Source organism: Acipenser ruthenus, chromosome 25, assembly GCF_902713425.1.
Source record: "Acipenser ruthenus chromosome 25, fAciRut3.2 maternal haplotype, whole genome shotgun sequence".
Taxonomy (NCBI): domain Eukaryota; kingdom Metazoa; phylum Chordata; class Actinopteri; order Acipenseriformes; family Acipenseridae; genus Acipenser; species Acipenser ruthenus.
The window spans coordinates 26,076,298-26,094,401 of NC_081213.1; the positions used below are offsets into that span (position 1 = coordinate 26,076,298).

The 18,104-nt window shown below is 38.2% G+C and overlaps 2 protein-coding genes across 4 annotated transcripts; both read right to left on the minus strand.

Moving 5' to 3' along the window:
- Positions 1-3,527: 3,527 nt before the first annotated feature.
- Positions 3,528-8,378, minus strand: LOC117971361 (caspase recruitment domain-containing protein 19-like). Of its 2 annotated transcripts, XM_034919563.2 has the most exons (6): positions 8,243-8,378; positions 6,491-6,630; positions 5,961-6,117; positions 5,219-5,287; positions 4,531-4,599; positions 3,528-4,092 (listed from the first exon to the last, which is right to left on the minus strand). In XM_034919563.2, the coding sequence occupies exons 1-6, from the start codon at positions 8,247-8,249 to the stop codon at positions 3,977-3,979; spliced, it is 558 nt and encodes a 185-aa protein (XP_034775454.1). In that variant the 5' UTR covers positions 8,250-8,378; the 3' UTR covers positions 3,528-3,976. The 2 variants fall into 2 exon arrangements, with proteins under 2 accessions (XP_034775454.1, XP_034775455.1); XM_034919564.2 differs by lacking the exon at positions 5,219-5,287.
- Positions 8,379-10,085: 1,707 nt separating this feature from the next.
- LOC117413850 (sushi domain-containing protein 3-like) lies at positions 10,086-18,104 on the minus strand. Of its 2 annotated transcripts, none has more exons than XM_059000332.1 (6): positions 18,011-18,104; positions 17,214-17,321; positions 15,213-15,401; positions 12,290-12,437; positions 11,851-11,988; positions 10,086-11,494 (listed from the first exon to the last, which is right to left on the minus strand). In XM_059000332.1, exons 1-6 carry the CDS (start codon positions 18,060-18,062, stop codon positions 11,272-11,274), a joined length of 858 nt encoding a protein of 285 aa, XP_058856315.1. In that variant the 5' UTR covers positions 18,063-18,104; the 3' UTR covers positions 10,086-11,271. The 2 variants fall into 2 exon arrangements, with proteins under 2 accessions (XP_058856315.1, XP_058856316.1); XM_059000333.1 differs by lacking the exon at positions 18,011-18,104 and adding an exon at positions 17,696-17,888 and having other exon boundaries at positions 10,087-11,494.

Consider the following 18,104-nt stretch of genomic DNA (forward strand, 5'->3'; position numbering starts at 1 on the left):
CAGAGTTTAAATAATGTAAATAGTGTAACCCTTCCATAATTCTAATACGAAGCCTGTTCCAATCCAGGCAAATACACATCCTGTTCATTTCATCAAGCACTTCTTATATAAGAAAGTTATTTTAAGACCGTACTTAATCAAAACAAGCCTTAAAATAAAACATGCTCTGCACGATTGTCCTGAACTAAACGAAAATAAATAATAAAATCTCCTTGGGCCTTGGGCAGCTGAGTCACAGACAGCAGCATCATTGAGGAGATTGAGAAAAGAGCATGCATCACAACTGGCTAACCAAGAGTCAGTTCTTTTCAGGAATTTCAAAACTGAAAAACAGATGACAGGAAAGCTTTTCCAAGCCAGTGAGGGGTGATTAATGGATCTTACCATGAAAATCTGTATTCAGCACCTACAGTGCAATAGCGAGGCTTCGGTAATGAAGTGCTGCATTCTGATCAATGTTTTTTCTGTAAAGGGATGCTGTGGAGGAAGTTTAACTGCGGGCTCAGAATTCTGAATGGGCACCACTCCTAGAATATGAAGCGATTTCCAACTTTTTAACACATACAATAAAATATTCACGCACTCCATCAGTCTCACCAATGCATGCCAGCCAAGCAATACTATAAATAAAAAGGAACAGCATCTTCTCCAATAAGTTTATGGTGTTCTGTCCATCGTGTTCACAGACGGCGAGATGGACACAATGTCACATTCTGAATGTTCCCAAAAAAGAGATTGAAAATGTGTGGTATAATAAAATGTAAAGCTTCTGATGTTGTTTTGTTAATAGTATGATAAAATAGGACCCACTTTTATAAATGCCATGGATTAGGGTTAGGGTTACATTTAATTATATGAATACAAATAATCTTTGTTGTAATAAATACCAACCAATCAGTTCAGCTTTAATAGTTTATTCATTATATATTTATAATGCTTTGAATGCTTCATTCCTCCTGAAAAGTGACAAAATTAAAAGCTATTTTATCATGTATACTTGCATGCCTTTGGTATGTCATAGAATAAAGCAAAGAAGCTGTGAAAAGAGATGAATTATTGCTTATTCTACAAAGATATTCAAAATGGCCTGGACACATTTGTTGGTACCCCTTAGAAAAGATAATAAATAATTGGATTACAGTGATATTTCAAACTAATTCGTTTCTTTAATTAGTATCACACATGTCTCCAATCTTGTAATCAGTCATTCAGCCTATTTAAATGGAGAAAAGTAGTCACTGTGCTGTTTGGTATCATTGTGTGCACCACACTGAACATGGACCAGAGAAAGCAAAGGAGAGAGTTGTCTGAGGAGATCAGAAAGAAAATAATAGACAAGCATTGGAAAGGTAAAGGCTACAAGACCATCTCCAAGCAGCTTGATGTTCCTGTGACAACAGTTGCAAATATTATTAAGAAGTTTAAGGTCCATGGAACTGTAGCCAACCTCCCTGGGCGCGGCCGCAAGAGGAAAATCGACCCCAGACTGAACAGAAGGATAGTGCGAATGGTAGAAAAAGAACCAAGGATAACTGCCAAAGAGATACAAGCTGAACTCCAAGGTGAAGGTACGTCAGTTTCTGATCGCACCATCCGTCGCTTTTTGAGCGAAAGTGGGCTCCATGGAAGAAGACCCAGGAGGACTCCACTTTTGACAGAAAAACATAAAAAAGCCAGACTGGAATTTGCTAAAATGCATATTGACAAGCCACAATCCTTCTGGGAGAATGTCCTTTGGACAGATGAGTCAAAACTGGAGCTTTCTAGCAAGTCACATCAGCTCTATGTTCACAGACGAAAAAATGAAGTTTTCAAAGAAAAGAACACCATACCTACAATGAAACATGGAGGAGGCTCGGTTATGTTTTGGGGCTGCTTTGCTGCGCCTGGCACAGGGTGAATTGAATCTGTGCAGGGCACAATGAAATCTCAAGACTATCAAGGCATTCTGGAGCGAAACGTACTGCCCAGTGTCAGAAAGCTCTGTCTCAGTCGCAGGTCATGGGTCCTCCAACAGGATAATGACCCAGAACACACAGCTAAAAGCACCCAAGAATGGATAAGAACAAAACATTGGACTATTCGGAAGTGGCCTTCTATGAGTCCTGATCTGAATCCTATCGAACATCTATGGAAAGAGCTGAAACTTGCAGTCTGGAGAAGGCACCCATCAAACCTGAGACAGCTGGAGCAGTTTGCTCAGGAAGAGTGGGCCAAACTAGCTGTTAACAGGTGCAGAAGTCTCATTGAGAGCTACAGAAAACGTTTGATTGCAGTGATTGCCTCTAAAGGTTGTGCAACAAAATATTAGGTTAGCGGTCCCATCATTTTTGTCCATGCCATTTTCATTTGTTTTATTATTTACAATATTATGTTGAATAAAAAATCAAAAGCAAAGTCTGATTTCTATTAAATATGGAATAAACAATGGTGGATGCCAATTACTTTTGTCAGTTTCAAGTTATTTCAGAGAAAATTCTGCATTCTTCGTTTTTTGTGGAGGGGTACCAACAAATTTGAGCACGTCTGTATATATATATATATATATATATATATATATATATATATATATATATATATATATATATAAAAAAAGACAAAATTAAGCTGGATATCTTACAGACATGAATACAAGAGAGTTCAATTGATCTCTTCTGGTCAAAACCTATATACAAATGTTGTATAAACAAACAAACAAACACACAAACAACACCTGTATTCATTGATACACACAAAGCTGCTGCACAGAATGAGGAATATTTCAAGGGTCTAACAGGAAAGTGAAAATACCGTTACAAAAATAATCAATAATGTACATCATTACATCAATAGCACCACTAATTTTCAGTATCGAATGGCCAATTTCTGTGGTATAAAAGACAAACAATCCTATTCAGAAATACTCTATACACTTCATATTTAAAGACTTTAGTTTCTGCTCTTTCAGGCGATTCTAAAAAATGTGGTTAAAGAAAAGGGCTTGTAACCAGGAGGTCCCCGGTTCAAATCCCGGCTCACTCACTGTGTGACCCTGAGCAACTCACTTAACCTCCTTGTCCTCCTTCTCTTTCGGGTGAGACTTTGTTGTAAGTGACTCTGCAGCTGATGCACAGTGCACACACCCTAGTCTCTGTAAGTCACCTTGGATAAAGGCGTCTGCTAAATAAACACATAACAAGAACTTCTACAGCATGACCAGTCTTAAATACAGGCTGTCTATACTGTAGGGGGCAGCCCTGCTTACATAAAGAACAGGTTATGCAACGACAGTCTAGAATTAATGAGTGGAAAATTATACAATTGATAAAACTTACTTCAAAACACTCTTTCTTTTAAATAAATGCTTTCATCTCAAACAAATATTTTATAAAGCGTCACAAAGACAAAAAGATTAACCATGTATTTTACAGGCACAGCTGCCTTTACACTCTTTGTTAAAGGGTTTTCTTTGTGAAAGTTTTGACAATGCGACAAAACAATTAGAAGTTAATCCAAGTACTGTATTCACCCAAGAAAATGTCTGCCTCTAGTGGTCAAATAAAAGTTTATTAACATATGACTTCATAAACTTAAATTCAGGCAACTACAGTATATATTTACAGACTTCAATATGTACTGAATGTCCAGTATAACCTATTGTTCTCTGTTGCTTGGGTTTATTATCCAGTTAAAACCTGATGAACAAATTATTCAGCAAAGGGCTAAGTGGAGGGCACTGTACCTGGAAAAAAAACTAAGTAAGGACAAAACCATCCTACAAGCATTAGTGTCCAAAACTTTCAATCTTACAGTAAGAATAAAATATATGTTATAAGGCTTAGGATGTCGTCCTATATTTTGAAAGTAAATCATTTAAATCATATATAATTACATACATGCTTAAAAACAGTTCACCTAGTCTTTGGTATGGCATGCTGGTTTGCCTTGTGCTTACTCCATACTGATGTTGGCAAATGCAAGGGGCTGCTTTCTAGCATTACTGGTTCTTTGACTGGTCCTCTGCGTAGGATATTAACATAGCTTTGGCTCGTCTGCTGAGCCCAATTGCTGTAAATCCTAGTATCTTCTTGGCATCTCCAATAGCTTTATCCTCTACAAAAATAGGTAAGATTTTGTCAATTACCGTTTAAGACAAGATAAAAACAATAACAAAACATGATGGTTCTCCAGTCAGAATCCATACATATATCAAACTGCTAAGTTAGAAAAAAAAAAATTAAAATGTTAAAACATGTATTACTGTGTTTCTTTATAAAGCAGTAAATTAATAAAAAAAAAAGGTCAGGTATGCAAGGCTTTTTCTCCCGAGTTTAGGTTAAAACTTCAAATCCAAGATAGAAGAACCTCAATGTTTTACATACAGTGACCCGGAAACAGTGATAAAGTGGCATGGCTGTGGCTCCCATTTGACCCATAATGCAGAACACTAATAGCACAGCCTTGTTACTATGGCTCCAGACAATAGCATTACAAAGGGGGAGCACTGTAATACATATACAAGGCTAAAAATAAAACAATGATGGCAATTACCTTCATTACTGTAGTAGTACAATGTCAGCCCAGCAACAACACTAAAGCAGATGATGAAGAACATTGGACCTGGAAGATAAAAAGCCATTACGCTGCTGGAAGAGATTTTCCTCAGGGAAAGCATTGTCAGTAAAAGAGCCAGCGCCACAGAGAACAATATGGGTGCTGCGCTTGTGATTTCACGTGACGGTAATCTCACTCTGAACACCCAAAGGAAGTGTGCAATTCAACACCACAATGAAATACCATCTGCGCTGGGTTCTAAGGTGAATTCTGATGGAAGTTTCCCTGGACCGCTAACACAGAAGTCAACCTTCCGTTTGAAACTTACTTTTACTCAGCTTCCATTTATGCCTTCAAAACAAAAAGATGCCCATGCAAACACATCTTAATAGATGTACCTGTGCAGCCCTTAGTCATATTGCCAGCGGAAGAATCAGAACCAGTTGGACCTAAAATTGCTGATGGGCTTGACAGCTCCCTTGCAGTTATGCAATGTTGCACAGTCTAAGTATTCCAAGAAGTACAGAAAAAAATTATTGCAGTATTTCTTAGAAATATAGGGCTGTATTAAAAGAGCACTGAAGTTTCATGCACCTGTCCTCCTGCTCATGCTTTATAAATACAAACCAGGAAGAGATAGTTTAAATGCTGATCTCAAACTTCAAGGTTATATGTTTTGATTTACCCCTTTCATTTAGCACAAATCTCTCCCTGGGGTCTGGATGAATGTTAGTCCCATTGGGTTCTGTTGCGTCTAGGAACAAAAGCAGCATATGGTTAGGTCTGCTGCACTACGCAGAACACACAACTACACAATGTTAAAGTGCTGTTGCTAAGTTATTTGATCTTATTAAGCATAGCATTAATAGCTACTGCTAGATGATACTTTAAATTTTAGGCATCACAAATGAGAATGCCTAAAAATGGAATGTTCATGGATAGAATTTATGGCACTATGTGGAAAGGCATTCTTTAGAAGATAGTCATAAAACTAAAAAGTCATAAAACTATATGTCATATAAAATAGATTAAATACATCTACGTACTAATAATAATAAGAGTTGGCAAGCTTTACATATGGAAGGCTTATCCATGTTTCTCACATTTTGACAATGCACGTCTTACAATGAGAATGGATTAATGTGGCACCTTATGCAGGGAGCCACCAGGTGTATCTAAACAACAAGTGTTTCTCAAATACCCTTTTCACACTCCAGTACGTAAATAACGCACGACCAAAACACGTTGAAACCACGTGAGCCATTTACCTCATTCACAATCTCATCTCCGAACATGATGATCGTGCGTAGGGTATAAGTCACATCTGAATGCTCTGCACATCCAATTTAGTATGTCATATACCAAAAATCTGACACAACACAAAAATAAAAAGTTATCCCAGTTTGTTAGTTGTTAGTTAGGCTTACCTCTCTGTCTCTTTCTGCTGGGCAGGCTGATATAAAGTTGCTCAGCATGGATGTGCAGAGCTCTGTAGAACTCGTGACAAGCCTCTTCTCCTTTCTCTTTTAAGGTACTCAACAGGTCTGTCAGCCTAGTCTTTGTTGGTACTTTCACGTCCCTGAACTACAAACAATGAACAGTTTAAGAGACTTTCCTTATCCAAATAAGCACTGCTGTTTACTGTGCCTCTCTTCCTCAAAAAGCACACCCTTGCCTTCACAAACCAGTGCAGGGTCTCTGTGAATCAGACCACAGACCAAATAAGACTGCCCATGCTTATCAACCCCTTTTCTGCAAAGTGTTTAAAACAAATACATTCCAAAAAGGGGATACTGTCCTCTTGGTGTACTCTTTTCAGGGATGATGTTAAACATTGCTTTTTGTTCAAAAAGATCAAACTTTTTGTGAAGTTTCCAACTGTTTGCAAAACTCAGGTCCACTAAAAAGAAACTTGTTAGTTTGATATGAGCGTTGCAATGCCTGACGGGCTACCTACTTTCTGTGCTTCTTTGTCACTTAAAACATTGGGGTGGATCCTGTTCAGCTGCAGCACAAGCTTTTCAACCAGCTGCGCACTCAGCCTGTAGTCATTCTTTAAGAACCAAGTGTCCTGCTCCAGCTGATCACAGTAAGTGTCTGAAAATCACAAGACACGTTGCTTAATAACATCTACAGGAGTTACAATGAAAACCTTTTTTTTTTTTAATTTATGAATTTTAGAACACAAGTATTCAAAAAGGTATTCCGTGGAACATTGTAATCAGTGATTTAATTTCATAATAAAAATACCATGCAAACATTTCACATTCTACAGAATAGAGCTGTATTTGGCTCTAATCTGCTCAACATTGGCACCTGTCCGTCATTCCTACAGTGACAGTTGCAGTTCAGCAATTTTAGGCATGTTATCTCATTGAGGAAAAGAATGCGTGAGGGAGCTGCAGTTGTTTTTGTTCTCCGCTTGTGTTCTTCACTTCAGTTTGGAATAGACAGATATTTCATAAACATCGCTATAGATGAAGTTGCTGCTGCTTCCTTAGAAATGACATTAAAAAAACAGTAATAATGATATATATATATATATATATATATATATATATATGTGGAGGTATAACCGCAGTGCACAAAAATGTAGAAAATTAAGTGTTTTTTTTTTTGTTTTTTTTTGATGTACATAAAAAATTTAAAACAGAAACAGCAGCAGTATCAGTATTTCTTGCAACAACATGTCAGCAAAGCCCATGTTAAACAGCCCTGCTGCTGAATGTATAGATCACAAGCTAAGCACTTGGAATAATGAGAAGCACTAAAGGGATTAATGTAAGATTGAATTTACATGATCATGCAAAACACTCTATAATTACCCGATTACTGGAGATTACACTCCCTCACTTCACTTCATTTTCTCTGACTGCAATTAATGTATTAAACCTATTCGACCTGGACTCGGTCCCAGTCCAAGAAGGTCTCCTCAAAATAACCTTGATGAAGAAGTTTTCTTTTTTTTAAATTACTATCAGAAAGTTAATGTCCACTGTTCTAACAATGTTGAAGGAGCTACTGATAGTAGCTAATAGCAGGCGCAAACACAGGCTGGAGTGTACAGTGTTGCATGTTTGTGTTGCAGACCACAGCGAACGCCCTGCGACTCACAGTTACCAACACAACTCATCATACTGGCTGCTGGTTTCAAAATACAAGGGGCAGGAATATTAATACAACAAATACATCAATATGACCTACTGTATTTGTATGGAAATGTTACGTGACGTTACATATTGGCAGCGTTTGCGGTGATGAAGAGTGCACGGTATCACTTTGGTATGGTACTGTGTCACATAATTGGGAAAAGTTGCATGTCCAAATTGTATATATTCTGTCGAAAGTACAGTCATTTATAGTACAGCAACAATGCAACAGGTATTAACTAGCTACAGCGCCTACACAATGACTTTGAAAACTATCGCTGCTTTATATTCTATAAACAATAACAGTTCATTTCCAAATGCTCTGTGCATGCAAAGTAGTCCTACTAGCGTTTAAAGCAAAATAGATGTAATTACATAGTTGCAAAAGAAGTAGAAAACATATGGACACAACTGTGTTTAAGGAGATAATGACACGACTTTGCTCTAGCCTGGACTAGAACTTTAAGGTCAAGTTTTAATAACAACTCAAGGCCCCTCTACGGCGCAACAGGCACTTGCTACTCGAAAATACACAGTGGATTTGAATAATCTCTACTAACCTGACATGATGATATCTGCGGTAAATCCTGGAACTTTATTTACCCGTCTCGCTTCTCCACTTCCTCACTTCCTCGTCCCTCCCATGATGGCAAGACTTTCCTCCCAGTGCTGCGCTGTCAGGTTTCATCACACCCATTGTACGTCACAAGCAAAAGTTTTTCATTTAAGGTGGTATCGCTATTATTGCAATGACTCTTGCGCGGTTACAGTTAATCTGAAACGTTTATATCTATCTATACATTTTTTGATTTTTATAAATGTTAACATATGTTTTGGTTGCATTTTGGATGTAGTAATGTTTTTTGAATACTTAATTTTTTGATTTTCATAATTGACTAAACTCTTTTTGTCCAGCAGAGGCTGCCCTTGTCTGTATATTTTACACAATTCCAGGAAATGGATAACGGGAGAGACAATGCAAACCTCAACCAACAAAGAGTGGTGATTTCTACAAGAGGAAATTCTAGTCTGTGTGAACAGCAAATACTCTTTGCCGTAGCATTTGTTCTATAGGGAAATTAAAATTGACCATGAAAAACTCAAACCCTGTTTAAAATAAATAAATAAATAAATAAACAATTGCCATCATTTTCTTTATTCATGTCTTCCTGCAAGCCTGCTTGCTTTCAGTCTCAAGCCGAGGCACAGCTTATCATGCATATCACACATCCCTTAAAGTAAACCCTGAATCCCTTGCCTTGCCTCATGGGCAGTGCTGGCGGTTTGCAACATGACAAATTCTCCGAAGTCTACACTCGGTAGTGTCTAGCGTCACTTAGCTGCAGTCTCTTGGGTGTAAGGTAGGATCTGAAATGAGCTTGAGATAGTGGGTAGATAGAAACAGAACAGACTGTACCGGACACTACAGAGCCCAGGCAGGAAACCACACAGACCATGCAGTGTTGGATTCAAGGCCTGGTCCTATGAGGCTGAGGCCAAGACCGATGTTGGCATTCTCAAGGCCAAGGTGAGGAGCCCTTTTTTAGGATGTCGCCAGTTTCACAGTGTGAAGAATTAAGAGCTCCTTCACACTTACCTCTTTAGGGGTGGAGACCACATTAATCAGTAATGCTTAGGTGCAGAAAGACGGGCCACGCTCTTTACCTGGTGCAGAAAGATGAGCCAATGTAAAACTGGACTGCATTCTTTTGAACACATGAAACGCTCTCTTAGAGCAGTTGCTTGTTCTCGAGACCCCAACCCTGATTACTGATTTCAGTCTTAGACTCAGTATTCCAATTCTCTCAGCTGGCCCACCGTTGAAAAGCCTGGCCCGTCTTTCTACACCTATGCCTCCAGTGATGTAAGATTGTGGACCAAAACTCATTTCAACATTGAAGAGTAAATGCATGGTATAAATAATTACTTTTAAGGCGGGGAATACCAAAAGAGACAGTAGGGGAACTTTATGGGGTGGAAAAATCTTAAACATGTGAAGTTAAAAAAACTGTTCATTGCTTCCTGTGCAATGTGAACAAAGCACTTTGCAATTTTTAAAGTGATATTTTGGGCAATTTTACTTTACCATTCTTTCAGTGCTTTAAATGCTGAATTGGAGTGAGTAGTGAAATCCTATTAGTGGGCTTAAAGCATCCCCCAGAGGCAACAGCCAGGGTACTACGCGGTAAGCATTAGACATGACTGGGGAAGTAGCTTCACTTTTGGAGGCCTGGATTAGAATTTGGCTTTGGTCACAAGTGAAATTAGTTTTCAGCTTTCCCCTCAGTAGAGAGTACCGCACTTCACCAAAAAAAACCTCAATGCACTTCCACGCAATCCCTCTTTGCAAGATTGGATTTAGAAAAGAAAAAAAAAACAACGTGCACATCTTCTGTAGGCATTGTTCAACACTGACAGATGCAAACACAGCCCAACTGGCAAATCACAGAGAGCAAGAAGCTCTCTGTACCAAAGAAAAGTCTGGCTGGAACAAAAAGACACAAGTCTGAAATTCAGCAATGCATTTTATACAGTAACACAGTAGTATAAACCATTCTCTGTTTTCCGCTGCGTTTTTCATTTATAGAGTAATCAGCCTATTCTGAGTTTTTAGCTGCCAGGATCAATTTTAAATTTAAAATGGCACTGCTCAGCACAGATGGATTTGGTGTGTATCTTCATATCTGGCTTTAATACTGAGCCCTGAATACAAATATTGCAATCTGGCCCACGCATATAGACTCATCCCGTCTCCATTGTTCTGTAACAGAAGGAGTGCAAATAAGGGACACTTATACATAAGAGCTGTATATTTGCAAAATGAAGCTTCCTGAGTAAGCTGTATTAACATTATCATCAATGAATCACCAAGTGCTTTCATTTAAATTGTACTACTTGACCAAATATAATTTGTACTATCCACTGGGTGGGCTGCTTTTTCCATACACAGAACCTGTTTCAGCCATGTAGCGTGGGCAAGTGTTTGCCATAGACAAAACATGTGGACGAGCATCGCACATTTATTGATGTAAATATTACAATCAACAGCTGAAAACATTTTCACTTTCCCAGTATAAACCAGTCCAAAGAGTCCTGAAAGGCATAGGTTGGATACTTTTTACCTTGACTGCAGTTTTGTAAAAACAGGTAGAAGCCCATACTAATTACTTTACAAGTCAACTCCACTCATGGCTCTTTTAATGATCTTTTAGTCGCAGTTTTCAAGGGAATAGATTTGAGCATGTTAAGAAAAACAACCAGTTTTAATACAGTGCCTCAATATGGCTGTTTTTCAAAAACGTTTTTTTTTCAACTTCATTCCAACGACAGCACATGAAGACATTTATGTTCCACCTATAACCGAGAAGACAATCTAGTTCGCAAAAAAGTCATTGACTGTGCATTGATCGATTGTGTTCTCATAAGAAACTTTCAAATGTTTCAAAAAAGTTCAGCCTACTGGCTAACGGCGGTCTCTGCAGAGTAGAAGTGCAAACATCTCTTCTTAGTAAATCTCAGATTCATTAAGTCCAGCAAAAAAAAAAAAAATTGTTATTAAGGCACATGGAGGTCCGATTTGTGTCCCGTCTTATACAGAAAAGCCATGCAAGAGGTGCTCCTGCAGCCTGCCCTGTGGCTCTCGGCTGTGTTCATAGACTTCGGCCATGCGAGTCCCACTGACAGCTGAAACACTGCATTCCGGTAACCTGTACTTGCTTGGGATTTTTTTCTTCTGTGGCTTAAAAACGACGGACAGGCGATGTTCACTGCAGCATGCTGGGATGGAGATGTTCTTGGAGTGCTCGTGGCACCTGCGGATAGCACAGTACAGAGGTTAATGCTTCCAGACTTATAATCACCATTATAAACCACTCACCGAGACATAAAAAACGACCTTTAAAATGATGTTGAAATGATGTTGCCTTAATAGCCTGCTCATATTATTATTTTTAACCAGGATGTTTTAGACCAATGTTTTGAACATGGTAAAGAAATGCTAAAGATTCGTAAAAGCACCGTTAAAACGTATGGAAACACCTTGTTTCATGCCTGTCTTTTCATGTATCTTCTATACAATTTACATATAACAAGACATATTGTTATAGTGCTGTGTATCATGAAGCTTGAGGAGAAAGCCTCTGTTCATTCTCAGTGGCTTACAGCTCACCTGCAGTAGCCCCGGTTGTCATACCCCGTGTTCCTCTGGTCTCCTGTCCTATTGCTGTTGTTGTTGTTTCGTCCTTTATGCCCATAGTAAGTATCCTCCAGCTCGTCACAGTCTGTCTGATACCACAGCTGCACCTCCCTGAAAAACAACGCGCGCGGTCAGTTTAAACCAAAAAAAAAGATCATTCAGTTTGGATTTTCCAAAGCAGATGTTTCCATTCTGTGACATTTCTCTCCTTTCCTGTATTTAAGGATGCACTTTTTTAGTACCAAAGAACAATAGCTTAATACATTTTCATTGGCAGAAATACAAACCCATTCCGAAAATAATTCAATGCTGTTAAGTTAGATTGACCACCCCCCCCACTCCCCCCCCCCACTCCCCCTCCCACTCCTATAATATCAACAGTAGAAAAATAATAATTGTAGGGATAGTATACCTTTCAGTCCTCTTTCTGTCTCCCTTCTTAATGCACTTGATGAAACAGCAGGTTAGAAATGCCATAGACATCAGGAGAATTATAGCACAGCTAACAATGGAAGCAATCACTGCCACTTTGAATCCAAAATCCTCAAATATCAAAATAGCTGAAACAATAACAACAAAAACCGCAGTTAAATCGCGCGCAGTAGCTAGCCCTTCTGTGCATTCTAAATACTTAATTAGAAAACTGGCATGGTTGACCGCCCGCTTGGTTTACATTCTCGAAAGGTTGTTAACTCTAAGGTGACAATCCCAACTCCAACCCACAGCCTGGCAGCCAAACAGGCATGCAGCTTGCAGCAGCGAGAGGTTATACACTATGAGTATAAGGAATCAAGCAGTGATTATAAAGGGACAGCACCTTTTATTTCCAAATGGGCTTTTTGTCAAACTGATAACATGTTTACAGAAAACGCCTACCAAACTATTATTTTCTACATGGGCTAGATAACAAACTCCTTATAAACTGGAAGGAAAAACTGACAAGCAGGGAAATATAAAACATGCAGATGACTAAGAAGCACTGTCCTTGATTTTGGTTAGCTGTTTCACCTAAAGCTGACTGATTGCACGGTGCATTGTTTTTGCAGTTTGGCCCCCAGAGCACCGGTTAGGAAGTGGTGTGCATGTTTCCTCTTTTTACCTTAACAGTTACCCTTTATTTTGGGTGGTATGACTAACTATTGAACTGATTCGAAACCATGCATTGAGGAACCGTTCAGTAAGATATCACTGTTATGCTGAAGCTTGTTAACCAATGCTTTACATAGTTCCTGTCTTGAATATGTGTTGGAGCAGAAAGCTACCAATATAGGTACACATCACACATACATAAAGAATACCAGCACAACATTTCAGTTGCAGCCTAAAGCAGGTCTATTAAATATCTAATAACTATTCATAGACATGTAACTTAACTTCAATACATGGGTAGTGTATCAATCAAGTACTTGTTTATGCCATGCAAAATAAAGCATTGCCACTAAAGCAAACTTAACATGTGACAAATCTATTTGTGATAAATTCCTACTCATTTCTAATATGCTTTTTAAATAGTGCAATTTGAAAGCTTGCATTTCAGCTCCAGTAATCTTTTAATTGATGTTTTGAGCCCTGGAAATTCCCAAGGGATGAAAGTCAAGGGAAGAAATTAAACTGCTCATCGACTGATTCATTATTTAGTAATTAAGCGAGCACGGTCTTTGACGTGACAAACAATCAATCAGGCAGCCCAAACCGCTGGTTTATATAGTCAGGAATGCTTATCAGTCAATAATGTTGAATGATGTTTCCTGAAATGCAGATTGGCTTTAAACTGATTAGTTTCCTCTTAGCAAAAACACACCTAGTGTGTGAATGTGGGAATGTAAACACAGGGAAACATATATGTAACACTTCAAAATAATGGCCACCATTTCATAATGAATTCCGACTGAATGCACTTCCTCTGAGTTCTGAAGTAATTCATTTTGAATTTAGTCCTGTTAATTCATGTGAATATAGTTATCCATATTCATCCCATGTTAATTTATAACAAATGATGTTGATCACATTGTTATGAACTGTTATAAATAACAGTGATACTCTGGAATTGTATATTGTCAACTCACACACACAGAATTGGATAAAATATATGCTGTTCTATGTACCAATCTATTAATATGAGGATGATGTATATGTGTGAGGTTTAATGTACTGATGTACAGCATGAAATATTTCTATAATGTCTATCTTTTTGCATTTCTGTAATTTACTAAACTGTGGAATTTGCTTGAGATTTTTTTTTTCATGTGATACTGTTAATATAATAACTTTTTTGATATAATAAAACATTTTTTTACAAAAAAAAAAATCTATGGGCAACTCTTTAGAAGAGTACTATAGTGTATTTTATATTGGATACTGTCAGGGTTACCTTAGCTTGGTGTAGACAGGCTAGGGAGGGGCTGTTCTTATTCAGTTAAAAATAATCCTGTTTTTGTACTTGTTTCTGTAACTTCCGCTGATGAAGAACAGCACCACAAGCTTTGAACGCCCACAGACACTCAGCATGCAAATAGCGCTCAGCCCCTGCGCTCCAATGTGCAGTATGAGCCCACGCACTCACAGAAACACATATTAAACAGATCCAGAGAGCACTGTGCAGGTTACATCTCTAGGAACAGGCTGGCATCTTCTAACCCTTCTGCACATTATTTGTTTTTGGTTTCGGTTTTTCTACACAGGTAGTGAATTTTCAGTTGTGGTGAGTTTGAGATAACAGGAAAGTGGCAACTGAGCAGATGCTGTAAACCTCGCCACGGTTTAGTTTGGTTTGACATTTTTAAGCGCAGAGTATTAATAAATATAGAGAGTAAATATAGAGCCTACTATACTTTACTATACATCAGGGTCTGCAAGTGAAACATCCAAATGGATCCCATAAGTAGGGTTACCATATGACTCCATGTACACTAGGACAGTTTGGGGCAGTTCAGGCTTTTCAGCTCATATCGCAATGCATTCTGGTAAGTTTTACCTGTCTCAGGTACCTTTCACAGCAGGACTACACTTACCAGAATGCATTGGGGTATGAGTTGAACTGTCCTAGTGTGCACGGAGTCATATGGTAACCCTGTCCATAAGCAATTAATCAAAGTACTTTTGTAGGCACTTTGTGGTCTTGTTTAGTATCTTGCTGAACTTGGTATCTCCACATGCAAAGTCCCATTGCAGAGTTATATATATATATATATATATACAGACTAACTACATTTAAAGTATAATTCCCTCCTTACATAATACATAATACCAATAAATAGAGGGAGGGGTAGCAAAATTGGACGTCTGTGAATACCAGTAGGATAGAAAAGGGATGGGAAGTGCTTCTTTGCCCTTACGTTTGCAGGTTGGCGTGCTCCCTGTCCACTGCGTGCTGTTGCTTTTCCAGACACACGAAATGAACCCGTCTCCCAGCAGCCTGTGCCTGGAGGAACACTGGAAGGAGATGACTGTGCCAATGCTGGTGCCGTTGCCCTCTGTTATCTGCATGCTGCCCAGTGGTGGGGAAGTCACTGGACTGCACTGTCCTGGGAACAAGGAGAGAAATACAGCTTCCGCTCAAGCAATCTGATCATGCTGTCTAACCCTCTCAGTCCTGGGGGACTTCAAAGTTAACATATGCTGTCGGAAATCACATCGGAACCTCCTGGGTCCCATGAGGTAGGGTATAAATATATGTTAAAAAAAATAAATAAAAAAATGTTGTTCTGCTTTCATGTATACTCAATAAAGGAGTATATTCTTCAGCTCGACAAAAATAATTCAGGACCGAAAGAGTTAAAGTAAAGTCCTATTGTATTGTCCCATACCAGTGAAAGTTGTTCTTTCTTGCTCACTTTATTCTATCCTGTCCATTTCTGAGCAATCAATATATTCTGTGTGAATTACTAAACAGGGTAACATGCTTTAAAATGTTAAAGGACTGCCAGAACGTAGGAATGGAACATATCCAAAACCTGCACACAGTTTGGCACACTGGAGTCTAAGCACTCATGTTAGATTCGGGTTATTCGTTGGTTGAGCTTTTTATTTTAATTTTTACCTTATTATATTTTAATGAATGCAGATGTTAGCATACATATTTTAGATTATTTGCTCACATTACCCATATATTACCACTAGAGGCCACCTTTTTCCAGCTGGACAGGTCGTGACAAGCGAAATGTTTGAAAATAGCAACATTAATTTGAGGTAGGCTACAATGAGACTAACCTTCACACTTGAACATTGGAGGGCATTCTCCACTAGAGGAAAAGATCACATTTCATATATTTAAGATATGATCTGCCTGTGTTGCTGAAACAGTTAAAAGGGATCTTTTTATGACAAAAAATATTGGTTATATATATATATATATACATACAGTGCAGTATATATACAGTGCAGAGGAAGAATGTAGTAGCACACACCAAGCAATTCTATTTTAGTTTAAAACCAAACATGATTGAGCAACCCAGAAGACAGCAGCCTGTATTCACAGATGAAGTAATGTTGTAAACTCCAAAGGACCGTCATTTACTGAATCAAGATGACTAATGAATAGTTAAAAAAAATACGTAATAAAATAAAAATAAAAATAATCAATAAGCTACATAATATTTAGTCTTATAGAACTACATCAGTTCATAATAATATCTAAAAGGAACTGCATTTCTCTCTTCTGACGCTTCCTCTTGCACTTTTTGTCTCATGTCCAGAACTGGATACATTATTGTTGTCAGATGTATGTTATTGTCTTTATATTGTTACTCGCTGTATCTGCATCTTAATATTATTAACTTAAAAACAGGAAAATAACTCATTTTTACAATAGCGAATTCAGAAAATATACCAATGACAGTGTCCTTCTGTATCCTCCAGAATTTTCTTTCTTTTCATTTCAAATTAAGAATCATGTTACATTTTTTTTTAAAGAAAAGGGGCAACCATAACGTTTATGTATAGAACACACACATACAGTAACCGGCAACACCAATCACGTAACATATGTAAGTTAAGCAGTACTGGTTGTTCAGTCGACATCTGAGACTATATAGTACATTATGGGTTACTGTACATACTGTAGTACTGCCTGGTAGAGATTCAGGGAAACTTTCAAAGAACGTATTCATTCTCAGAGAATAAATCAATTAAAAACATCAATACAAATAGCAGTGTAACGTTACTGTATAATGCTGCTGAGCTGGTTTAAGCACACAGTCCATCGTAATAATCATTTGTGTCTTTGCACGTCAGATGATAAAGCAAATGTTATTCTTTGCATTAATGGCGTCCAAAAAACATTTAAATTGAGCAGCAATAGCAGGAACTTGAAGAATTGCCATCCAATCTCGCCTTACCTGTGTGAACGTGGGCACGATTCCCATCTTCGGGAGCCAACATTGTCCTTGAAATATCAAACACAGAAGCAGTTGCTGTAGACATATCCAGTTCTGCAATACCAAGACCTGAATATAAATATAAATATATCAAATAAATACACAGATGACGAGATGCAGCCGTGTGTTTCCCTTCGCGGTGTATTTATTGACAGGTCTGGGCTCTGCTTTCTTTAAGGGGTTTAATGATGCCTCAAGCCTCTTTGGATTTCATAATAAACCTGAAAGAGGCATACAGTCCCAGACGAACCTCCCCGGTTTGCACGCTGTTCACTAAACTGTGACAGTCAATGTGCAGTTATTAAACTAACTCGGTTTCTGAAATAAGGCGGAGAAATAATTGCAAGGGCACGCTTCCCCCTTTCAGTTTCACTACAGTGCACTTTGTGGTCCTCGTTGCTCCACCTCCAGTTTTTCATCCTTTTAAAAAAAATCTGTTTTACCTTTCCGTCAGCACATGTAAACCACTTCCTAGTCTTATTCATCGTTTTCTACAACTGAATAAGCCGAAGCTTTCCATTAGCAGGCATGGCGTACGAGTTGAGTTGGCTGTTACAAACTTACTGTTTTATCAAGTCATTGAGCAGCTTTGAAATGTCAGCTTAAACAGCCAATTATGAAAAATAACGAGTCAAAACATTTTGGGAAAAAAATCTGAAATATTCTAAAATAAATAAATAAATAAATAAATTTGCAGCGCTGAAATTGCCAGTGCGCAGCATTCATTGTCATGCAAGTACTTTAATTATAAAACACACCTGGCAGAAATAAGCGTCTTGGAAGCAGACATTTCACTGAAGGCAGGATCATTCAAGAGCAAAATAAAAATAATGATGCTCACGCAATACATTT

What these genes read in the sequence shown, in the direction of transcription:
- LOC117413850 (XM_059000332.1), bottom strand. Translation starts at nt 18,062, where the DNA reads ATGATCCTGCCTTCAGTGAAATGTCTGCTTCCAAGACGCTTATTTCTG. An exon ending in GAGCACGCCAACCTGCAAAC is followed by an intron (nt 12,438 to 15,212) that starts GTAAGGGCAAAG and finishes TTATTGTTTCAG; the next exon opens with CTATTTTGATATTTGAGGAT. An exon ending in GACAGAAAGAGGACTGAAAG is followed by an intron (nt 11,989 to 12,289) that starts GTATACTATCCC and finishes GTTGTTTTTCAG; the next exon opens with GGAGGTGCAGCTGTGGTATC.
- LOC117971361 (XM_034919563.2), bottom strand. An exon ending in ATTTGTGCTAAATGAAAGGG is followed by an intron (nt 4,600 to 5,218) that starts GTAAATCAAAAC and finishes TTTATCTTCCAG; the next exon opens with GTCCAATGTTCTTCATCATC. An exon ending in GTACTACTACAGTAATGAAG is followed by an intron (nt 4,093 to 4,530) that starts GTAATTGCCATC and finishes CTATTTTTGTAG; the next exon opens with AGGATAAAGCTATTGGAGAT.